The sequence below is a fragment of the Mus pahari genome, chromosome 6 (genome assembly GCF_900095145.1).
Source record: "Mus pahari chromosome 6, PAHARI_EIJ_v1.1, whole genome shotgun sequence".
Taxonomy (NCBI): domain Eukaryota; kingdom Metazoa; phylum Chordata; class Mammalia; order Rodentia; family Muridae; genus Mus; species Mus pahari.
Window position 1 is genome coordinate 101,447,231 of NC_034595.1, and position 25,681 is coordinate 101,472,911.

Genomic DNA, 25,681 nt, shown 5'->3' on the forward strand with positions numbered 1-25,681 from the left:
TGTATTTATATATATATATATATATATATATATATATAAATTTATTTATGTATGTGATTATATTGTAGCTGTGTTCAGACACACAAGAAGAGGGCATCAGCTCCCATTATAGATGGTTGTGCGCCACCATGTGGTTGCTGGGAATTGAACTCAGAACCTCTTATCAGTGCTCTTATCTGCTGAGCCATCTCTCTGGCCCTCAAGTTCTATATCCTGATCTGTAAGCAACAGGAGCCTGTGTGTCACCCTGGGTGTAACTTAAGTTACACCAGCTCAAAAATGACACACTTCCCACTGCCTCTGGGCCAAGCATTTAAACACAGGAGTCTATGTGTACCATTTCTATTCAAACCCTAACCCTAACCTGTAGCCTGGCTGTCCTGGAACTTCCTCTGTAGAGCAAGCTGGCCTTGAACTCAGAGATCTCCTACCTTTGCCTCTACTTCCGGAGTGCTGGGATTAAAGACAGGCAATTAATATGTGTTTCTTATTTGCGCTTCCTCACATTCTCCTGGAATTTTCTTCTTCTAAGAGTTTAGAGAGCTTCCAGTCTGTGTACGTAGTACTGAGTTGTTTAAGCACACTGAGCGTTCTGGTCCTGAACGGTGTTGGCTTTCTTGGTTGATTGTTCTGTAGCTGATAAGATCATCACACGGTGGCTGTTCTCTTTTGATAGGCTGAGAGACATTGCCTTCAAATGGTAATCAGCTAGTCATTAATAGAATTAATCTTTCTGAGTCCTGTTATCTCAGTCCATTTGTTAATATTTTGCCTGTTTGTTTGTTTGTTTGTTTGTTTGTAGTTTTTTAAGATCTGGTTTCTCTGTGTAGCCCTGCCTGTCTTAGAACTCAGATCTGTAGACAAGGCTGCCACCTGCCTCTGCCTCCCGAGTGCTGAGATTAAGTGTATACCCCACCCTTAAAGAACTTTGTATATGGGTCCATGAGGAATATTAACGGATAGCCTTCATTTTTGTGTAATTAGTGCATCATTAAAAGTTTTGCTTATTGCTAAACATTTACAAGAACTAGTAAAGTCATCAGAATCTGAATATTTATTTATGAATTGTTTCAAAAATAACTAGGGCCGCCAGCTTCAAGAGCAGTGGCATGAGGCAGCACTGTGTGTCACATGCCTGAGACCATGGTTGGAGGCAAAGCTGGAAAAAGACAGTGAAAAGGCTAAGGCAGTGTCTTACTCACATAGTGCTGGGCTACAGTTTCCTGTGGGCCGCATCCTCAGACACTTGAAGCCATGGACGAGTGGATGCCACTGCTGCTGTGGACAGTGCTGCAGTATAGTTCTGGAGTGCCTCACCCACCACTCAGGTGCTTCTAAAGATCTCAAAGTAGTACAGTACTCAGAGACACTTGCAGCTTACAATTCGAGGTGATGAAAAGTTGGATTCACTTATCAAGGCTACCTTAGCCAGGGGCAGTGTGATCTGCCCAGCCATAAATCTCTTGATTGGAAAAAGGGACAGCAGAAAACTGCTTAGGAAGTGAGTAAACCAACCTCTCCCTCACTGTCTGTAACTGGGTGTGTGGGACAGCATAGACAATTGCTGTAGACAAGGTAAAAGACACATTTATATGTTCTCAAAGTTTGATAAGTCATTTCCCTGTGGTCATAGTCTGCATTGATTGGCCAGGTTTCTCCCTGTGTTTTATACAAAAATAGAATTGATAAAACATTTTTTTTACAAAATTAAAAAAAAAAATTAAGTAGAACCTGTGATCTGCCTCAGTGGGTAAAAGGTATTTCCTGCCAAGTCTTATGACTTCAGTTTGGTTCTTGGAATGCACAGGTCAGAAGGAGAGAATATGCTTCTTCTGTCAGGTGAAGGATACTGACATCCAGGCATCTGTGCTGACATATGTATGATACACAGGTGTACTCTTGCATGCACAATAAGTAAAGAAAATGTAATGTTTTTAATTTTTATTTTATGGGGATTGAAGAGATAGATTTACACTTGCTGCTCTTCTGGGACACCGGCTTTCAGTTCCCAAAACTCAGTTCCTGGGGATTCAATGTCCTCCTCTGACCTCCAGCAGCACATGCACACAGGTGTACATGCACACGACACTTTTAAAATAGTAATAAATCAGTCTAAAGAATAAAATTATAGACACAGGTCTATTCAGAGTTTATCTTCATGTTGGTCAGTTTGGTAATATGTAAGTCTATGTTTTTAAACATTTTGTCTTATTTTTCTCTAGTTTATTGAGTGTAAATGTCAATGTCTATAGACTTACTAATTTTCAGCCTTTCAGTCTTTTCTAAGAGCTCAATTTTCTTTTCTCTGGATCACTTTCCGTAAGTAGAGATCTATCAGAATTGCTCTTTTGAGCAGTAGGTCTTATTCTGTTTGCTCTCCACTGAACTTGTTTCCTTCTACATGGATGTTCAGTTCCGAGTATGTCCACCTTCCACAAATTGGGTGATAAATAACTGCTCACAGATTTCTTTTTCTTCTGCTGTTTTCACTTTCATTATCTTGATTTTACAAAATGATTTTAAACCTTTTTTTTGTTTTGTTTTGTAATTTTCTTTTGGGGCTAAGTGTTCAAAATAGGGTTTCTCAGCCTTGACTGTCCTTGAACTCATAGAGGATCCCCATCCTCCCTCCTCCCCCATCTCTGCCTCCTGAGTGCTGGGATTAAGGACAAGCTCCACCACTGCCTGGCTCATCTTTCAAAATTTCATTTTTTGGAATGTTAGTGATATTTAATTTTGAGACAGCTACAGAGTAAGTGGTAAGATTTTAGTCTTATTTGAGGATTCTTCTCATTATTTTAATGTCTGTGTGTAGGTATGTATATGTGAGTGCAGCTATCCTAAGAAACCAGGGGACTTGGGTCCTCTGGAGATGGACGTCAGAGTGGTTTGGAGCTGCATGATGTACTCGGGTCCTCTGTAAGAGCAATACGTGCTCTTATCCACCAAGCTATCCCTCTGGGCAGTTTGTTTCCTGGCTTGGCATTGATTTATATTGGGTAAAATGCCTCATATGTTTTTAGCGTGGTGTGTGTGTGTGTGTGTGTGTGTGTGTGTGTGTGTGTGTAAGAAAGAGAGATGGCTTGAAAATTGCAGAGCAGTGGTATGGAGGTATTGTTCAGTGGGTAAATGCCCTTGCCATCACACCTGTTGACCTGGGGTTTGTCCTCCCAACTGCTCTGCCTTACAACCGACAAGTACATAATTGTTGGTACAGTATGAAAGGCCCGAATAATAGCCACTATTTTAACATTTTTATTGCTACTGTTAGCACCTTGCTAGACCCTGTCCATTTGTGCAGTGTTTTTGAGGTTGTGGTTTGGGCATGTGGACCTTTGTAGTACTTCTGTGTATTCACTTTTGCACCTTTGAGAGAGGGGAGAGCTCTTTGTACCCAGTAATAACCTTTGTCTTGGTGCCTCTTGTGTCTGATGTTCATCTGGGCTCTCCAGCTTTCTCATCTTTGCTGCCTCCAGCTTTTTCTAGCTTATTTTGAATCTTGTCTCTGTTTGAAGTAGCTCACTTGTCCTTTTGTATTTTGTTGTTGTCTTGCTCTCTGCTCTGACAGTATCTATGGAACTCAGTCTTTTTGTTTGCTTATTGGTTGATTTCTTTGCATGTTCTTAAGGCAGCATACCACTGCATATCCCCACCTGCCTTGCAGTTTTCTAGGTTGCCTGTGCTAGCCTCTTACCTCAGTCACACAAATGTTGCCTTAGAGGTGTGAGTCACCACATGCTGCTTATAACAGCTTTGAACTGTGAGCTCTGTGAATTCAGGGTTGCTAAGCTACTAATAACTTTAGAAGTGTTTCTGTATGACCTAGGTAGTGTTAGTTTGTGTGTAGATGTGTGACATTTGATGCCATAAAGCATAGAAGCGCCTTCTTATCCTGATGCATTTGATTTAGCCATCTCTGCTGCTGCCCATTCACCGAAGAGAACATCTACTATGCTAAATTATTTTTACTAAATCGATACTATGAGGCTCAGTTTTCTTCCTTTAATAAAATAAACTTCTCTTCTGAGTAATTTGTTGCCATTTTTATATTTACCTTTTCTTCCAGCACTCAGCATCTGTTTTGGTTTATACGTGATATAAGTAAAAGTTTATAATCATGCATCAGAGATTACACCTCTGCCTAGACAGCATTATTCTCTGAAATGTGGCTGGCTGTTAGATATGTGTATGAAGCTTTTTATATAGTCAAAAGAGTGTGTGTTTGCTTGTTTCTTCATGCACACCCACATCTTCAACAAAAGACTGAAAGCTCCCATTATCTGAGTGATCACTAAATTAGTCCATTAGATAATTAACAACAATTTGTTCACTATCAGTTATTAATCATACTGTTTTCTGAGTCCTACCCTGCTTCCTAATAGGTGGTAGAAAAAGGCTGAGTGTTCACTGTATGGTTGGATAAACAAATTCAGCTCCAGGCTGTATCAGAGCTGACCATGTAGAAGTTTGCATTATGAAGCTGGCGCGGCAGAGTCCACGGAGGAGCTAACTCAAAAGACTCCTCACCTCATTTGCCCCTTTTTAGCCTGAAAAATACATCTTTAGAATTTTCCTTAGAGATTTCCTATTCTTTCATCTTAAATGACTGCATTGGCATCTCCCAGCCTGTATTATTAGCTTTGCAGTGCTTTCGAGTATTTAGGGTGTATCTAGTATTTAGGTTAGGGTTTTACTTCTGTGAACAGACACCTTGAACAAGGCAACTTTCTACTTTTTGGTTTTTCAAGACAAAGTTTCTCTATGTAGCTCTGGCTGTCCTGGAACTCAGAAATCCGCCTGCCTCTGCTCCCAAGTGCTGGGATTAAAGGGGTGCACCACCACTGCCCGGCTAAGGCAACTCTTATAAGGACAACTTTTATTTGGAGCTGACTTACAGATTCAGAGGTTCAGTTCAGTCTATCATCATCAAGGCAGGAACATGGCAGCATCCATGGGACTGGAGGAGCTAAGAATTCCACTTCTTGTTCCAAAGATAGCTAGCAGAATACTAGCTTCCAAGTGGCTAGGATGAGGGTATTAAAGCCCAAGCCCACAGTGACACACCTACTCCAACAAGGCCACCCCTCCAAATAGTGCCACTCCCTATGCCAAGCATATTCAAACCACCTCAAGGGGTGTGGCTATTTCTAGTTCCAAATTAGGTACTACCAGAGGCCCTTTTATGACAGTGTGTGAACAGCTCCTTCTCACTTTGAATTTCATGGGCATTCACTAGTAAGTAGTACTGCTCTATCCAGGCAAGGCAGCATTGAGTTACTCTTTGCTAACTTGGGTTAAATTAGGATTTTGGGGTGGGGGGGTAATTTATTGTTGAAAAGGGTAATGGAAAAAGTTAACCTGCTGTCTGTTCATTATGCAAATCCAATAAACTTCAGGACAGTAGCTCATGTAGATCAATCCTGACAAGCCTTATTTATGCAGCAACCAAGGATCAGTGTGTGTAGGGCTGTACTCTGCTGATCACTCCTTTGAAGAGGGTGTGGACAGAGCTTGTAGTTAGGGGTTTGTGGTATAACCAAAATCTTTTCAACTGGTTGTCGGCACAGCAGTGCGTACATGTCAGCCTTTCATAGGTTGTGCTTTGACCATTTGGAAATATTTTGAGCTTTAGTTTTAGAAATGAAGTGAATAAAAATTTACAATTGCCAGGGCCAGGTGGTGGTGGTGCACTCCTTTAATCCCGGCACTTGGGAGGCAGAGGCGGGTGGATTTCTGAATTTGAGGCCAGCCTGATTGTCGACAGAGTGAATTCCAGGACAGCCAGGGCTATACAGAGTAACTCTGTTTAGCAAACAAAAAAGGAATCAATGAGCCCAAAAATTTGATATCAACAATTAACGTCAGATAATTGACCAACAATTAATACCTAATAAAATGAAAATAATAAGGATAAACTTAAAAAGTTCCATGCCACACTCGGCTGATGGCATAGCTCACAGGGCAACTGACAGCCTGAGTCTGATCCCCAGGATCCATGTGGTAGGAGAACTGACTTCTGCAAGTTGTTCTATGACTTCCACTGGTATACAGGGCACTTGTGTACATGTGTGTGTGCAAGCATGCATGCACCCATGCTCACACAAATCTTTAAAAAAAAAAAAAAGACCAACTTTTAAATTTCAGTGGAAATGCTCTGAGCAGGACAGAGCAGCAGAAGTGTTAACAAAGGACAATACACAAAGAGAAACTAAGCAAAGGATAAGACACAAAAGAATGTGCTGAGAACAGATTCACAGGGGAACCTTGGGAGTCACTCCATATCAGAGCTGCTGTTTTAGGGAAGGTGCTCTGTTAAGACAACATTTATTAGACAGTATTCTCAGTGAAAGAAGCTAGTTCAAAAAGCTGATAATTATAATTTTTTTTAAAGAATTACTTATTTTATGTATAGGAGTACACTTAGTTGTCTTCAGACACACCAGAATAGGGAATCAGATCCCATTACAGATGGTTGTGAGCCACCATGTGGTTGCTGGGAATCGAACTCAGGACCTCTGGAAGAGCAAGAAGCTCTTAACTGCTGAGTCATCTCTGCAGCCAGTCCCACAACACCCTGAGGGAGCTCTACTCTCAGGAGCTCTGACACGCCCAGGACCACAGGATCTCAGGATCCCAGGATCCCAGGAGCTTGGTCACACCAGGATCTCAGGGTCCCAAAGGCAGCTTGATTCCCAGGAGCTCGGGCACACCCAGGATCTCAAGATCACAGGATTACTGAGACAGCTGAACTCAGTTCTGACACAACCAGGATCACAGGAAGGACAGGCTCATCAGATATAGCGAGGGCAGGTAGCACTAGAGATAATCAGATGGCAAGAAGCAAATGTAAGAACATAAGCAACAGAAACCAAGGTTACTTGGCATTATCAGAACCCAATTCTCCCACCATAGCAAGTCCTGGATACCCCAACACACTGGAAAAGCAAGATTCAGATCTAAAATCACTTCTCATGATGGTGATAGAGGACTTTGAAGCCATTAAAGAGGAAACACAAAAATCCCTTAAAGAGTTATAGGAAAATGCAATCAAACAAGCGAAGGAAATGAACAAAACCATCCAGGATCTAAAAATGGAAGTAAAATCAATAAAGAAATCACAAAGGGTGACAACTCTGGAAATAGCCTAGGAAAGAGATCAGAAGTCATAGATGCAAGCCTTACCAACAGAATACAAGAGATAGAAGAGAGAGTCTCAGGTACAGAAGATACCATAGAAAACACTAACACAACAGTCAAAGAAAACGTGAAAAGCAAAAAGCTCCTAACCCAAAACATCAGGAAATCCAGGACACAGTGAGAAGACAAAACCTAAGGATAATAGGTATAGAAGAGAGTGAAGATTCCCAATTTAAAGGGCCAGTAAATATTTTCAACAAAATTGTAGTAGAAAATTTTTCTAACCTAAAGAAAGAGATGCCCACGAACATATAAGAAGCCTACAGAACTCCAAATAGACTAGACTGGAAAAGAAATTCCTACCATCACATAATAATCAAAACACCAAATGCACTAAGCAAAGAAAGAATATTAAAAGCAGTAAGGGGAAAAGGTCAAGTAACATATAAAGGCAGAATGGGCTTTTGAATATATTCCTTAATGATTCATTTTTAATATTTTATGCTCTTTTACTATGCTTAACCCCCAAAGAATATTTTGTATGTTTTGAAGCAATTTAGTACTTAACATTAGATATAAGATCCTCAGTTACGGATAGTATTAAATATTCATTAATGATATTTTTAGGGTATGAAAGGATATGAATATAAAAGTTGAACAAATTTTTTATGTAGTATTTGATTTTCAAAATACTCAACATTATTAATGTTTGATGTTTAAAATGCATGTAAATAATAGAAAAATTAAGAAAAAGTAAATAAATCTTAAAATCAACAACAACAAAAAGAGTTTCTGTAGTCATGGTGTCTGTTCACAGCAACAGAATACAAATACCTACTAACCTTCTAGAGCCCTACAAAGAGATGGGTAAAAAACACTTGAGGGTGGCTCACCCGGAAAAGCAGAGCTGGGACCTAGACTGTGGGGACCCATGCAAGGAGTAAGACAGATGCAAGCCTAATGAGACTCCATGTGACAGAGATTAAAAAACACAAGGCAAACATGTTATCACTAGTGTTAATGTGGGTATATACGCTTCGCCCACACCAGAGAAACCAGACCAACTAAGTAACGCTATAGCCTGCCAAACAGGAACGAAATATTAAAAACTTAAAAGCTAAAATCTACCCTTATTTAAGTGAGACCAAGAGTAAAAGATCTAATTTATGTTAAAATGTCTTTACCTGGAACTTTAGAACTAAAGTCTGACTACAAAGGTAGCTGTGTTAGTAAATATCTTTCTTCCTATTTATTCCTTTAACTTTTACTGGTTGGGTCTCACTCCAATCTGGCCTCAAAAATCTTTCTGCCTCTGCATGTGCACCACCTTGCCTGACCAAAATAGTAAATTTCTTTTTTTTTTTCCCCCCTTTTTTTGAGACAGGCTTTCTCTGTGTAGCCCTGGCTGTTCTGGAACTCACTCTGTAGACCAGGCAAAATTTGTGTTTATGAATTAGCAAATTTAATCTTCATAGTTCTTTAAAATGTTGTATCATCTACAAATTAATAAACGTACCTGTTTCTTATGTATAATCATTTAAACTTGGGGTAGGTAGAATAGAGGCTGGAATCTTACTCCCAGAATATCTGATGGATCAGTCATAGTGTCCTGCCTCTATCCTATCTCAGATGTGGAGGCTCCCTGATGTGGGAGGATAACAAGGAGGTTGAGGCCCACAAAGCATGCCCTTCCCCCTTCTATCAGGCTCTGCTGAGGAAGGAGCCTGAGTCAGCAATTCTTGTTACTGTAGCTTCCTCATCTGCTCCACAGTCCCTCCCTCAGCCTGGAGCGCTGACTCCCACACCACAGTGCAGTGTCTAGGCTGCCATTTTCTCTGGGAGGATCTCTGTTCTTTCCCCTGACTTGACTGTAGGTTTTGTAGACAACTGCTAATGTCTCCTGCTGCCCTGTTTGTTTGTTACCCTGCATGATCCTGATTCAGTGTTCTTGGGATGTGGATCATTTAACCAAACACTTTAGGAACATAAGTGACTGTGTTGTTCCGGTCGGCCTCAGCTTCTGCTTTTCTGCTTCTGCCTCCCAGACACTGGGTGCAATTAGTTACTTGCCAGTTGCCAACTTAGGCACTGTGAGGCAGCTCCACTGCTAAGGCTCAGCACTAGTAGAGTAGCTGGAGAGTACTGCTCACACAGGCTTTCTCCTTCTTACCAGAGGAGCGTTTCTTCAGCTCAGCCCTGGCGAAGCATACAGACTGAAGAGCAGCCATCCGGCTTTCCAGACTCCGAGCCTTGCATGTGTTACTGTGTGAACACTTTGGGTTGTGTTTGTATGTTTGTTTTTGTTGTTCCTCCATAATTCTATTGTTAAGTACAGAACATTGAGTATAATTATTTATGCAACATTAAAATTGCTTGTTGTCAGCCACTGCAGGTAAGGTTGACGGCAGCTGTTCTGCATTGACTGCTATGGAATTTAAAGCAAGTTCTGCAGATGTGTCTCCTTACTAACATAACAGTTCTTCACTAGCATGTGTGTCTAACTAACACAGGCAGACCTTTTTCTGGAGCAGATTGGCAGTTATGAGTGGTTTTCCCTGTGCTGCACCAGGTAGATGCAGCTGTGGTCTTCCTGTTACCCTGTGTTCTTTTGCCCAGGTTGGGATTTCATTGTTTGGGAATGAGTGCATGTGTGGTTCATATCTGCCAGTGGTCCAGATCCACTCTACTTGTCTGAATACCTTTCTGCTCCTGGATGGATGTGGACCCTTCTCTCTTGGCAAATCATGCAGGAAGGTCCCTCCCGTACATATTCTGGAGCCTTCATTGTCTCTTGCACCCATCCTATGTCCTAAGCCTTGAATCCACAGCAGAGTCAGTCACTGAGTTTTTATGAGCCCTCCTCCCCTAAGGAGCTACTGAGCTACTGGCTATTGTTCTGTGACTTTGTTTCTAAGAAAAGAAATTTTATAGATAGATAGATAGAGATACACACACATGTATATGTGTGTGTGTGTGTGTGTGTGTATATATATATATATATATATATACACACATATACATATATGTACATATATATATGGAGAGAGATGCATACATGCTTACATACATAATATGTTACGTGAGTAAATGATAACCTACTCAGAAGTTCAGGTAAAGGTCCATATTGTGCATATCCAGCTGTCAACAGTCTGAAGGCAGCCTGCATCCCTGTGCTCCAGGTGAGGCAGGTAAGTGCAGTGGCTGCTTCAAGGTTTTTGTCCCAGGAAGCTCTTCCATTCCCATAATGCTTCCCGTGAGCTGCCCCACTCCCCCTTTCTAGTCAGATAGATGTCCTTAATTGAATATCTTTTAGAATCAGGGATAAAGAGAGATATTTATGCAGCAGTCTTCCAAAATAGATTCTCTCTTCCTTTCTGCAGCTGGGAAAATAAGAGGTTTAAGTAAGATGATTGTCCTGTGTCTTAGAGCCAGGGAGTTTCTGGGAAGTGCAGAGCTTAAATTAATCTTGAGCCAGGGACCCCTATGGTGCTAAGTCTTCAACACAAATCCTCACCTATGTCTTGGCCCCAGGCCTTTCTCCAAGTGGCCAGATGGTTTAACTCGGCCGAAAGAGGGCATCAGATCCCATTACAGATGGTTGTGAGCCACCATGTGGTTGCTGGGAATTGAACTCAGGACCTCTGGAAGAGCAGTCAGTGTTCTTTACTGCTGAGCCATCTTTCCAGCCCCCACATCTTCAAAGTGGCTTGCATAGCCTCTGTCGAAATGTTGACTTTTAATGCTCGCTTTTAGATTCTTCTTGCTGGCTCAGCCTCTTCTTTCTGTCAGTCTAGAACATCTTCAGAAACCCTTTAGCAAGAGATAGTAACCTGTTTATTTCTAGACACAGTAGTGTTTAGGAAGGAATAGGGAGTGAGCGCTGACCCTGGGCTTGGAGAAACCGCTGCTTATTTTTACCTCCTCCCAAGGCTGTGCTGTTTGCTGTTGATGTTTGTTAAGGACAAGGCAGGGTTGGTCACACCACGCTAATCAGATTCTCAGCGCCAACTCCAGAGTTGCTCCACATTCTCAGTTGGTGTTGATTTTGTTTCCTGTTCCTGGTAGGTCTTTTCTCTGCTGATTGCATGCTTCACCTTACCCACCCTTAGCTTCAAGACCCAGGTCCAGAAAAAGGAGGGATATGCTTGCTGCATCACTGCAAATGAACCTCCTGTGCCCATCATGAGCACTGCATTGTCTGCCTACAGTGGCTCCAGGTTGAGCATTGTAGGTCTGGGACTGCAGCATTGACTTCTTCCTGGATTGTGAACTGTGTTAAACCCCAACTGCTTCATATCACAGGAAGGCAGTGGCCACTAAGTGATGCTTATAATGAGATGCAGTACCCTACCATTCTTTTTTGTAACTCAGGATTAGCATACCTCTAGGGTCTTGTTATTATCTAGAAAGTTATTTGGGCAGGGGATTTCCTGTGTAGCAGTTATAGAGCACTGGCTTAGTGTGCACAGGTCCTGGAGTTTACTTGAAAATGACAGTAGGAGAGAGATCCAAGGATTCTATTTTCTTGTAAGAACTAATAGTACCTTTCCTTCAAATCTTTTCTAAGCAGTTCAATTTTGTGGTTTTGCCATTGTTTCTTTGCTCCCATTAGTATATTTAGACAAAGTTAACTGCAGAGGTACGTAAGTAGCAATACTTGATGGACCAGTGACTAAACAAAGTAAATTCTATACTGATAGGGTCTTTTATTTGGGGGAGGGGGGTGTTCTTGTTTCTTCTAAGATAGGATTTCTCTGTGTAACAGCCCTGACTATCTTTGAACTCACTCTGTAGACCCAGCTGGCCTCAAACTCACAGAAATCTGTCTACCTATGCCTCCTGAGTGCTGGGATTAAAGGCATGCCAGGGTTGTTTGTTTGTTTGTTTGTTTGTTTGTTTGTTTGAAGACAGGCTCTTTCTATGTATCCCTGGCTGGTCTTGGACTCACAGAGATCTACCTGCCTTCCAAATGCTAGGCTTATAGTTGTGCAACACCACACCATTTGGCAAATGCGAGAGAGAGAGAGAGAGAGAGAGAGAGAGAGAGAGAGAGAGATATTTAAAGATGTATTTATTTATTATATGTAAGTACACTGTAGCTGTCTTCAGACACCCCAGAAGAGGGCATCAGATCTCATTACAGATGGTTGTGAGCCACCATATGGTTGCTGGGATTTGAACTCATGACCTTCGGAAGAGCAGTTGGCGCTCTTAACCGCTGAGCTATCTCTCCAGCTTTATGTATTAAATAATACTCATAAAATAATACATAAAAATATATATCATACTTTGTACTCAGTACTCGGTTACTAATGTTGGAGTTATGGATGTATCTATTAATTGCAGTTATGGAGAAGAAGACATTTGACAAGACCTTTTTTTTTTTTTTTAGCATATGTTAATAGTCAAGTACATGAAACAGGCTGATGAGATAACTCAGCAGGTAAATTGACTGCTGCCCAACCTCCCCATCTGAGTCTGGTCTCTGGAACCCATACAGTAGGAGAGCACTGCCCACTGCAAGTTGTCCTCTGATCCCCACGTGTACACTCATACACAGAACAAAGAATTATGAAATCAAAATCCTGTTTTTTACCTTCCTGAGTTATTTTGATTGTTTTTTGCTGTGTATATAGCATATTTTGGTTAGCAGAAAACTGTAATCTTACCTTGTTCTTAATAGACTACACTTATGAAACATTCAGCTTTAAAGCAGTCTGACTGAGGCTTTTCCTGCAGGTACCCTAATGACTGTAATTGTAAAAGGTGTTTTGGTATGGTAGAAACTACCAGGCACACTGCCATTTGATCTAAAAAGGTCACGGGAAAAGGGACATTTAAATTAAGTTATAAATTACAATTGAAGAACAATATTTTGATGTGTGAGACCAGAGATGTCAGAGCAGGGAGATGTAATTCATGGGTTCATTATAGAACAGAGGTGCCTGACAGCTGAGCCATGCCAAAAAGAAAATTTATTTGCAACATCACACAGGCAGAAATAGCAGCTCCTATGAGAAGCCAGAGCAGAAACTGGAAACCTTGTGGTAATACTTGAGTTTATGCTAATGAGGAAGCTAGAGACCCAGAGATGTTTAATGACTGCTGTAATGTAAATGAGGTGTTCTGACATTGTGCACATTTTCAATCTTAGTTAAATTAAGACCTCGTCTTTGCTCTGTAAAATAACATATTTATAACCGGGCATTAAGGCTGGTTCTCTCACCTCTGTGTCCAATGCACAGAGTTGCTGAAATTTGAGAATTGTAGAGGCAGGAGAGTTAAGACTTGAGACAAGATTTCTACGCATGGCGGCTTTGAGGAAGGGTATAATTTAATGTTTATGACAGTCCATGAGAAGTTCAATCATGAGTTAATTAAACTGTAGGCAGTCATTAAGTATTATTTATTCTTTTAAGAGGCTTGCCAGGAAAGCACTTATATATATTAAATTATAGAAAGTAATAAGCAAGGGGTGATTTGTCGGGTAGAGTAAGAGGAACATATTGAACTTAGGCAATTATGCAGAAATGTGTTTTTCTTCTTGTGGCATGATCCTTTCTCACTGCTAATCAGGAAGGGTCAGGGGCTATAACGAGCCTCTGAACAGTCTGCGCCATGTATCTGAAATAGTGCTGCCAGTGAGGAGACCGCTGTAGGGTTTGTAAATCTCATGGTTTCTGATGCTTTCTGTCTCAGGGAAAGCTTCCCATGGTTTCAGGGAAGAAGGTTTCAGGCAGAGTGCTAGTCCTGTGCCCATTTGACAAGTGAAAATGTCCATTCCATAGTTTGCGATGGAGCTGGTAACAAGAGCCTAACAACCCTAGGGGCTGGAAAGATGGCTCAGAAGTTGAGAACACTTAAGTTCTTGGCAATCCTCTACTTCCTTTCTTAGCATTTACGTGGCAGTTCACAATCATCTGTCACTCCAAGGAATCCGATGCCTCCTCTATGAGTAAAACAATCATATATATAATTATGTTGATGGTGATGGGTTTTTGTTTGATTGTTTGGTTTTTAAGAGGTTGAAGCCGGTTGGTGGTGATGCATGCCTTTGGGAGGCAGGGGCAGGTGTTTCTCTAAGTTCCACATGGTCTATACAGTGAGTTCAGTAGAGCCAGGGCAATGCAGAGAAACCCTGTCTTAAAAAACAATCAAAAAGGAGGATGGAGAGATGACTCATAGGTTAAGAACACTGGATGCTTCTTCTAGAGGACCGGGGTTCAATTCCCAACATCCATTGGTTTACAACTGTCTGTAACTCCAATTCTAGGGGACTCGACACCCTCACATAGACATACATGCAGGCAAATACCTAAGGCACATAATATAAATTTAAGGGAAAAAAAAAAGAGTTTTGATCTTGCCTTGGATCCTGTACCCTCTTTGCAAAGCTACAGAAAACATTGGACAGAGTCCTTATCAGGTTCTGGTTCAGCTGCAGGAAGGTAGGTACCAGTTTCATCTTTGACTCTGTGGTTCAAGTCAACAGTTACTTTTCTTTTTTGGTTTTTTGAGACAGGGTTTCTCTGTGTAGCCCTGGCTGTTCTGGAACTCACTTTGTAGACCAGGCTGTCCTCGAACTCAGAAATCCTCCTGCCTCTGCCTCCTGAGTGCTGGGATTAAAGGTGTGAGCCACCAGGCCTGGCAACAGTTACTTTTCTTAAAGAGTAGAAACAAACCAACTGTTTTCCAGAAGCTGCTAAGCAGGGAAGTCCTTTGCCCTGTCCTTGCAGTCTGTCTCCCGTTGTGCATATTGGAGGCTGGCATGCTGAGTTGCTCAGCTAGCCCTTTGTAGATTAGTGTAGACAAACTTCCTGCTTGTCCAGTGCTCTCTGCTTTTCTGAATGGGAAATGTGGTGGGACTAGACCCGTTAAAGAAATTTCTGTATGGCCAGGCATGGTGCTGCAAGCCTTTAATCCCAGCATTCGGGAGGCAGAGGTAGGCGGATTTCTGAGTTCGAGGCCAGTCTGGTCCACAAAATGTGCTCCAGGTCAGCCCGGAGTATATAGAGAAACCCTGTCTTGAAAAACAAACAAACAAACAAAGAAGGAAAGAAAGGAAAGAAAGAAACAGGAAGGAAGAAAGGAAAGAATTTTCTGTATGCTCTGTGACAAAAGTGTGCCAAAAAGAAGGGCAGGACACATTGTGGCCAACGCCTGTGAGGTGCAGACTAGGGCCACAGGAGACACTTGGCTAGAAAGAAGAAACTGATAGAGCTGTGTGAAAGCTGGTGTGTTCATGAAGGATCCCCACTTTGTTACCAGATCTCCATTTGTAGATCCTGGTTCATTGGCTGAAAACAAGAACTCATGTTGCTCCCCCTTGGCTGCCCCATGATGATGAGTCTGGATGTGTTTCCCTGAGTGACATCTGTTTAGTGGGTGATGGCGGTCAGTCTCAGTGCTTCTCCACTCACCTGCTGTCAAAGATCTAAGACTGAGCCATGCAGTTAGGTTTTGCAGTGATGTTTTCAGTAGTTCCAAAATACATAGTTGTCTGTGCTTTCCATTAAATGTGTGTGTGTGTGTGTGTGTGTGTGTGTGTGTGTATGTATGTATGTATGTATGTATGTATTATGTATGTATGTAAGTAAATGCATTTTACCTGCCTAGCTTGGTACAAGTGGACAGAAGGTTTACTTGTGAATTACCCTGATTTGGTTGCCTTTCCATGGCTACAGAGTGAAGCTGTAAGAGAGCTAAGGTTCCCACTGTCTCATCACTTCCCAGCTTTCTCTCGGGGTCTTTCACCTCAGGAACAGTGCAAGGCCTGCACTGCATGGCCACAGGGGAGACCTGGAGGCAGGAGCATGGCTGAGCAGTGAAGAGGAGTTGCTGCTCTTGCCTAGGACCAGGATTTTTTTCCTAGCACCTGTATCATGTGTCCGTGCCTTTACCAGCACCCCCCCACCCCAAGAACCTTCTTGCACCTGGTATAGACACACACACACACACACACACACACACACACACACAAAATAATCACAATAAAAAAGAACAATGTGTTATGTTCAAACCAAGGCAGTGAGATGTTTAGGTAATGGTGCTTGTTATCAGGCATAGGAAAATAATTATTTTTAAAGATTTATTTATTTTATGTATGTGATTACACTGTAGCTGTCTTCAGACACACCAGAAGAGGGCATCGGATCCCATTACAGATGGTTGTGAGCTGCCATGTAGTTGCTGGTATTGAACTCAGGACCTCTGGAAGAACAGTCAGTGCTCTTAACCACTGAGCCATCTCTCCAGCCCAAAGGAAAATAATTTTAATGGCCATTTTGAGAGTTTCAAATAGGATAGCTAGTATTTTGGTTAAATTTACCAATTCTGACTGACATGAGGGATGTGTGGGAATGCCCATTTTAGCTCCTCCTCCAGTTAGCTTACTTGTTCATGATGGGTCAGGCAACAGGTAGAATCCAGCTTCTCAGTAGCCTGGGGTCTGTGTGGATGTGAATTTGTCCCCTGTGCACTGCTCCACTTTACACCATGGTTAGCCATACCTTTCCTCTGCCTGATCTATTGTTCCTAACTGTGTCCATCTGAGAACTTAAAAGAAGGTCTGTTAGAGGTGAGTAAAAATGAATCCACATTGAGGGGCTGAGGAGGTTCTGCCCTCCAGGCCTTCCAGCATGCTGTAGAGATAGCCTAACCTTTTACAGAGCTCTGAAAGCCATAACATTTGTAGAATATTTCAACTGTGTCTTTGGTGAAATATGATTACAGTTGCATGTTCTCCCTCCAGCCCCCAGTCTTTCTTTCTACTGTGAGTTACCTGCAGTCCAGAACTACAAGTACTCTCGAGTCCCATCACTCTTGAGGCAGACTGGAGGATGTGGAGTTCCCAGCCCTCCTTGACTACATAATGAGCTAAAAGCTATGTGGAGCCCTGCCCTAGATAGGATCTCATGTGTAGCCCTGGCTGTCCTAGAACTCACTGCGTAAGCTGGCCTCAAACTCACAGACATACACCTGCCTTTCTGCCTGCCAAGTGTACCATCCAAGCCTGGCCCTGAGTCCCACCCTCCCCCCACTCTATTGTTTGAGACAGGGTATCTCTACATAGTCTTGACCATCTTTGAACTCACTCTGTAAATCAGACCTGCCTCTGCTTCTTGAATGCTGGGATTAAATGAAACACTTGTTAAAAAATATTTTTTTTATTTATTTTCATAATATGCACATTGATGTTTTGCCTGCATGTGTGTCTGTGTGAGAGTGTCTGATTTTGGACACAGTTGAGCTGCCATGTGGATGCTGAGGATTGAACCCAGGTCCTCTGGAAGAGCAGTTAGTGCTCTTAACCACTGAGCCATCTGTCTATCCTCCAAAAACACTTTTTAAAAAGTCCTGCTTTTAACTTTTTTGAGGCAGTGATTGTGGAAGTTGGGTTTCCTCGGAAACTCTGTTGAGCACCACAGCACTAGGACTCAGACAGGTCACTGCCCCAATAGGAGATGGAATTTCACTTCTTACCAGATTTGTGGAGGGTGGAAGGTAGATCTAACCTGAGGTTTTCGCTCCTTTTTCTTTTGTTTAGAACTGGGCTGGGAGATGCTTAGCAGCTCAGCATCTCTACTCTTGCAGAGGACGGGGTTCAGTTCTCAGCACTGACATGGTGCAGCTCTAGCAAGTCTAATATCCTCTTCTGGTCTCCATTCTAGCAAACACTCATGCCTGCAAAAAATAAATAAGTCTTTAAAATTAGATCATTCTGTTTTGTTGTTTTGTAACGTCTAAATTGTATTGCTATATGTAAAATAAAGTATGACTTTTTTAATTATATGAAAAATTCCAGAACAAAACATGTCATAGATGGCATGCAACTTTCTTATGGTATATTGTTATTCTATTTTATTAGTGGTTATTAGTCTCTACATGTATTTTACTTAAGTTGAATATTTGGGGAAACACCTGGTCTGCATGGGTCCCACCCTCCATTTTAGGTGTCCACCGAGAGTCGTGGAAGCTTCTCCCCTGGGTAAGGGACAGTGGTGCTCCTTTCCCTTTTCTCTCTCTTCGCCCCTCTCCCTTGGTTTTATGAGACAGGGTTTCTCTGTGTAGCCTCAACTGTCCTGCAACTCTCTGTAGACCAGGCTAGCCTCAGACTTAGAGATCCTGACCCTAGTAGGAGAGGTAACCATGTAGATACTGAGAACTGAACCCCATCCTCTTCAAGAACAGAGATGCTTAGCCACTAAGCATCTCCCAGCCCAATGTGGTACAGAGTACTGGAATTGAAGGTGTGCACTACCATCCAGCCTGCCCTGAGCTTTCTCAAATAGGATTCCTTTCAACTGGGTGTGAATGATTGTTACATTAAGATGTTATCCCTCAGTGACAGGATGCTCATCAGTTAAGACATATGATGATTTTGCAGCACGTTCAGGTCTGACTCTTAGCATCCATGACGGGCATCTTTCAGTCACCTGCAATTCCAGCCCAAGGGACCTGAGTTTTATAGGTACCTGCACTTACATCCCTGCACACACAGACATAAATGCAGAGATACACATACATGTAATTGAAATAAATGTGATATTTTTCAAGGTGGTAGTAGTAGTAGTTGTAATAATAATAATAATAATAATAATAATAATAATAATAATAATAATAATAATAATAGAAGGTGGGGGTCCCTTTAGCAAGATTCCTTGTGCTTTCCAGATGTAGTGGTTATTAGTCTCTAAATGTATTTTACAGGTAGGTATTTCAGAGAAGAACTGGGTGGGATCCTTAAGTATTGATTGAGCTTAGATTGGGAGAAGCCAGGATATGTTAAGAGGCTAGGCTGCCAATGGGTCAGTTGCTTGTTGAGAACATAGGAACTGGAGAACAAAGGAGGCTCAGGCTACCATCATGGTTGCTTCAGGTATCTGGTCTGAAGCATGCCCAGATAGAGGCATATATGCAGGAGTGAGGGGGGTGTCTCTTCATTTAGCACCCCACCAGAAAGTCAGCTGAGGGTCTTACGCAAGCAGCGGCGTGTTCTCTGACAAACCACCAATCTCTCACATTTTTCCAGCTGCAGCCTAATGCTCTGTCTAGTTCTCCCAGAGGCAGGCAGGATTAATGGCATTTGCTATCAGTTCACTTCTAGACCAGGCTGCATGTTCTTAGGAGCAATTTCCTAGTCCCAGACATCTAAGATTTAATGGTTAAAAATTTTCCTATTTACTATAATAGAGTTCTCGTAAAATTTCATGAACTGCAGTATTACATGGCTTTGTTTATAACCGAGCCAGGCCTGGTGCTGCATGCCTGTAGTCTTCAGTCCCAGCACTCAGGAGGCAGAGGCAGGTGGATTGCCTGAGAGTGTTTCCTCTCTGTGACTTCCCCTTCTGAGCATGCCTCCCCCGACCCTCCCTGAGCCCAGTTTGAGTCCATGTGTAAAAACCAGAAGTTGACATCACGTGTTGTCCTTAGTCACTATCCACTTTCTTCTCTTTTTATTTATTTTATGTATATGAGTATACTGTCTTCAGATGCACAAGAGGGCATTGCATCCCATTACAGATGGTTGTGAGCCACCATGTTGTTTCTGGGAGTTGACTCAGGATGGCTGGAAGAACAGCCAGTGTGCTTTTAACCTCTGAGCCATCTCTCTAGTCCTCTCTTTACCCTTTTAAATATATTCTTTAAATTTTACTTATACTCATGTGTATATGTCTAAATTCACTCACATGACTATAGGTGCCCTCAGGGCTTGAGGCGTTGGATCCCCTGAAACTAGCATTACAGGCAGTATGAGCCACCTGAGATGAGTGCTAGGTACTGATTCAGCCCTCAGGAAGAGCAATGTGAGCTAGGCCCTCCCCACCATAAGTTTTGAGATAGACTGTCACTGAACCAGAAGTTTACCAATCCAGCAAGACTTACTCTCATGATTTATTTCCTGGGATTTTTTTTATGCAAGCAGACCCTCTCTATGGCCTGTAGTTTTACATGCTACCTTATCATTATCCCATACACTAGAATAACTGCTTATAAAATATTATTAATTTCTTGCCCTGAAGTTTTTATTAGAAGTTTCAATTTGATTCAAGTTGATTTTATTTATTTATTTACTTACTTACTTACTTATTTATTTATTTGGTTTTTTTTCGAGACAGGGTTTCTCTTGTATAGCCCTGGCTATCCTGGAACTCACTCTCTAGACCAGGCTGGCCTCAAACTCAGAAATCCGCCTGCTTCTGCCTCCCAAGTGCTGGGATTAAAGGTGTGCGCCATCACGCCCAGCTTAAGTTGATTTTATTTTAAATTATCACTTAAAAAAAATGTGTTTTTTAAATGGAACAGGAATATAAATTTTCCTTCTGTTCAGTTTCATTTTGTATTATATCATTAAAAGTCCTCATTGTTTTAGAGAACTTAGCAAATGGTCCCTTGTTTTAAGCAGAGTGTGAACATATGACTTCATTTTACTCTTTTTGTGCATCTGAAAGAAGGCAGGCTGCAGAAGACTGGATGATAAAGCTTGATAAGTGTAGGTAAACAGCTTTCCACTTGGGTGGAGTCTGCAGAGGGACAGGACTTGAAGGCCTTTATTCTTTTAATTTAACAAGTATGTCTCGAGGTCATCTTGAGCTATGATGGGAAGAAGGACAGATTTCAGCCAGGGATTTAGAGAGAGTACTGCAGGTAGAAGGTGTGGATTAAGCATGAGGATCCTTCTGTCCAGTGGCTCTCATTGCCATCTGAAAGGAAAGGTTGGGTGTAGAGGCCTCAGCAGAGTGCCTTTGTGGGGCAGGAGTGGCCAGTGGCCCAGCACTGCCTGGGGCTGAAACCTGAAAGGCCAGCTTCTTCATTTAGAACTGCAGGTACACAATGATGTCTTTTAAAAGTCTATATTTTGTACCCTTTTAATGCTTTCTAGCAAATTACTTCACTAAAAAGACGAGAAAAGAATCTAGTCTATCCTTGACCTGTTTTGGATAGAGAGCCAGGCATGGTGGCACACACCTTTAGTTCCAGCACCCAGGAGGCAGAGGCAGGTGTATCTCTGAGTTTAAGACCAGCCAGGGGTACATAGACCCTGTCTCAAAAGATCAAAGCAAACAAAAGAATGAAACAGGAGCGTGAGGCTTCTGCTGCGTTTGAGTCTTGACTCCCACCTTGTGGTCAGCATCTAAAGGCATCTGTCCAAGGCACTTGGTTCCCTCACTTGTGAGATGGTGTGCCAGTTGTTCTTATATTGTAAAATTAAGTACGAGTATATCTTTCTTACAGGATTAGTGAAGGCACTGAATGCCCGTGTGTGTGTGTGTGTGTGTGTGTGTGTGTGTGTGTGTGTGTGTGTGTGTGTAGAATTGTGTGGGACTTGTAATTATGATTTGTCTCGATGCCTGAGTGGGACAGTTAATTAACTAAGGTCATTGTCATCTCAGCTACATGAAAGCAGTTATGATGCCGGCAAAGCCCTGCAGCGCCTGGTGAAGAAGCCTGTGCCCAAGCTGATCGAGAAGTGCTGGACAGAGGATGAAGTGGTGAGCATTGTCCTGTGTATGCCTTGTGTTCTGGGTGGGCCTTTGGGATGATTCTTCTTGTATGCAACCTCCCTGCTCCCCACGGGAAGGGGCTCAATTCAGAAGACAGACTGTTCATGGTAAAGGGAACAGCGATGCTGAGAAGAGCCCTTGCTATGCACTCATGAGGACCTGAGTCCAAATCCCTAGTGCCTTTTTGTTTTTAAAGCTGAGTGTGATTGCATGTGACTCTGTGACTCTCAAGTCATGAGGAGCCGTGACAGGAAGGGTGCTGTGCTGTTGACTGCCACCCTTTCTCTAAGCTCAGTGAGACTCTGACTCAAAGGAACAAAACAGCAAAACACCCTGTGTCCTTCTCTGCTGATGCTGAGAGGTGCCTATAATGTATCACACACCAGGGAAAACCTGTAAGAAAGACTTGATTTGATTTTAGTATCGTTGGGATCCCTTGAGGTCAAATGCAATTGAAATACAGAGTTGGTGGAATGTTGCTCAATTCTGTTCTAAAGCATGCTAAGGAAAATTATTTAAAAGTGCTTTTTGTGATACTGCTCACTTTCATGCAACAGTGTTTATGGCAGGCCTGCTGTGTACTAGGTCCTATGCTAGGAGCATTGTTAAGGGCATGATATTTCTTAGAGTCCTAAGAGGGAAACCCTCTTAGCTCAGTATGTGCTAGTGGTGGGAAGTGCCAAGAAAAAAAGGGTGGTAAGGTGGGAGCAGCTGGGCCAGTGGGCGCTGCCTTAAAGAACCAAGGACAGGAAGACCTTGGGAGTAAGAAGGGGAGAAAAGAGGCTTAGGCACTTAGTGAAGACTGTGAGTGGTTTGTGCAAGAAAGAGAGAGGGTAGTGGCTGGGACACAGAGAGGAAAGGGCAGAAGGAGGAGTGGAGGAGGTAGCCCCCAGGGGTAGGACAAGTGTCTCCAAGTGGGGAACTGTGGTTGAAATGTTGTCATTTGCTCCACAAATACATTTTTCTGGTTAGTGGGCATTAGGGTAAGGTCCTTATGTAAGGAAGGCAGAGCCATGGGAATTGCATGTTCAGGTGATGGATGGCTAAAGAAAAAAACAAAAACAAAAACAAAAAACTTGAGCTGTTTTGAGAGGCCATGCTAACACACTTTCACCATCAGCCTATTTTTATAGGAAGGAGCTAGAATTCCAGTTGGTACAATTTTCAATTCTGCAAATGCCTTTGGGCTGGAAAGATGGCTCAGTGGTTAAGAGCAACAACTGCTCTTCTAGAGGTCCTGAGTTCAAATCCCAGCAACTACATGGTGACTCACAGCCATCTGTAATGGGATCCAGTGCCCTCTTCTGGTGTGTCTGAAAACAGTTACAGTGTATTCATATACATAAAATAAATACTCATATATATACTCATATATAAAATAAATAAAATCTTTAAGAAAAAAAAAGCCTTTGTAGAGGAAGATACAGGGGAGGAAAGGACAGAACGGCTGTGTAACTAGACTGTCTGAGATGTCCCTCTGCCTTGGCCTGTCACAGGGCATCATGCCTGTGCAAGTGTAGTAATGACTGCATGCATCGATTCCTGCAGCCTGAACTGCATCTCTCCAGAGTGTCTCTCCTGGGCTGTAGGCCATGGTTCCCTCACCTTCTCCTGCCTCCTCTGGTTGCTGCTCTTCCCCCTGCTGTCCCCCCTTCTTGCTCCATCTCCCACTGCTCCAGTCCTGACTCCCCTGTCCTTTCTGGCATGACCTCTCATTCCCTCTGGAATGTTTAGAGTACACCACAGAGTCCTCTCTTCTGTTTTTCTAAAAGGAAGAAGAGTTCCTTTTCTGTAGCTCTTCTCATGCCAGCCCTGCTGCTGCAGAAGGGTGGGGGTTAGGAACCTTGGGCATCTGAAAGAATCCAACTTCACTTTGAAAAACAAAACAGGGATCCAAAGTGGCAAACATTCCAAGTGTGGAATAATGATTCTTAACCGTGGAAGCACACATTGGTTTGGGCTCATTTTTACCATGTTTGCTTCTTGTTTGAGAAATAGTTTGGCAACCACCCAGCCTTGCAGAGCTTGGGGATCTCATGGTTCCCTTGTTTGTGAAAGCTAAGCTTTGCTTTCTGAAACCTCAAACCTGGAAGGTGACTAAAAGGACGTGATGGATGATTGATAGGTTGGAGGAAGCTTCTGGTGCATCTGTATCAAGTCTGAATAGCTAACAGTGGCGACAAGGCATTCCCTCTTTACCTTAGCCTGCCCTTGGCTATGAGAGCATCCGCTGTGTTAATGGAGCCCCTTTTGTTGAGTTAACCACATTTTCTCTGGTGAATTTCTCCCTGGGAATAACAGGAATAAGCTACACAAATGTCTCTAAGCTAAAATAGGTGCATATGCCTAACTCCCTTTGATTTTTTTTTTTTTTTCCTTCTTGGTGTTCCATATACTTGGAACATTCTGGTTATTTTTACTTTGCTGTCTCCAGCATGTTAATTTGATCATACACTCAGTATATATCTGATGTACCTAAGTGACTTCCACAAAATGGTTGTAAATGCTGAGGTCAGAGTCCCCTGCTGGGCTAGAAAGGTGACCTGCATTTCCTTACTTTGCCAAGCAAAGTTCTTCGTTCCATGAAGAATGCAGCTTCTGTCCCTCTTAGTATAGACCATTGGTTCTCACCCTGTGAATCAAGGCCCTTCTGGAGGTTGTACATCAGATATCCTGTATGTCAGATATTTACACTATGATTCATAACAGTGGCAAAATTACAGTTATGAAGTAGCAATGAAATGATTTTATGGTTGGGAGTCACCACAACCTGAGGAAGTATATAAGGGTTGCAGCATCAGGAAGGGTGGGGACCACTAGTGTAGACCCTCACTGTACCTTAAAGCTGAGCTCAGTCCTCTTCCTGCTCTGTAACCATTGTCCCTCTCTGACCTATACCTTTTACTTGCTCCTCTTTTTTCTTTCTTTTTTTGTTTGTTCCATCGAGACAGGTCTTATGCCCTAGGCTCTCAAATTTCATGTGTAGCTGAGATTGATCCTGAACTCCTTAGCCCCCTGCCTTTACCTTCCAGGTGCAAGGATTACAAACATGTGCTTTTTAAAAAATTTTTTATATTTAGATTTGTTGTTGTTTTGAGTAAAACTTAAACACAAGCAAGTGAATGCTCTTGGAGGCGAGAGACCTCAGAGCGGCTTCAGACTGCCCTGGAGCTGGAGTCGGTGTGGATGTTGGGAGGCGATGACTCCTCGTCTACAAGAGCAGCAAGTGTCCCAGCCCGCAGGCTCTCTCCAGCCCTGTCCATCTCTAGACCGAGTTGACTACTTTATAAACTTGTGAACGATGAGCACTTACTGATGGTGAGGGTAACGTCTCCCAGTGATGAGCTCGCAGACTATTGTTTGCACACTGTCTGCTCTAACTACATTCATCTTGAGTCCAGCATTTCAGTGTGGAGTGGTTGATTGATACTTATGAATTGATGTGAAAGCTTTTACATGCTTCCCAAAATTGACCTGAAATTTTAGACTTTTGTAGCTGGCTTAGCAGTCAATCCCAACACTTGGGTGGCAGAGGTAGGCTGGTCTCTGTATCTGAGTGTTCCAGGACACTCAGAGATAGCACAGCCTGTCTCAGGGTTGGGAGCAGGTGGATTCTGACTTTGAAGAAGTCTTCAGGTTCTTCATCATCATCTTTGGCAGCAGCAGCATCATGGCAGCCTCTCTTTCTGGAGACAGTTTCTTCCCTTTGTGTCTTAGTCCCTCTCCTCCTTTATGGAGATGATGTTCTAAGCGGAATTTAAGTTGGGGCTGATGGAAGTAAGCCCTGCTGCTCTAAAATCAAACTTACTCAAGTGCTTAATTAGCGATACTATTGTTGTGATGAAACACTGTGTCCCAAAGTGACAGGATTTATTTTGCTTATAATTCCACATTACTGTTCATCATTGAAGGAAGTCAAGACAGGAACTCAAACAGGGCAGGAACCTGAAGGCAGGAGCTGATGCAGAGGCCGTGGAGGGGTGCTGCTTACTGGCTTGCTCTGGCTGTGTTCTTATAGAACCCAGGACCACCAGCCTGGG

The 25,681-nt window shown here is 42.5% G+C and overlaps 1 protein-coding gene across 10 annotated transcripts in view; it reads left to right on the plus strand.

The window, feature by feature from the left end:
• Window positions 1-25,681, plus strand: part of Rere (arginine-glutamic acid dipeptide repeats) — a 330,953-nt gene that overhangs the window by 220,984 nt on the left and 84,288 nt on the right. For all 10 annotated transcript variants that reach the window (XM_029540314.1, XM_029540318.1, XM_029540316.1 and 7 more), the window contains one exon: window positions 21,531-21,629. In XM_029540314.1, the coding sequence (XP_029396174.1) occupies window positions 21,531-21,629 (99 nt within the window). The remainder of the gene's footprint in view (window positions 1-21,530; window positions 21,630-25,681) is intronic.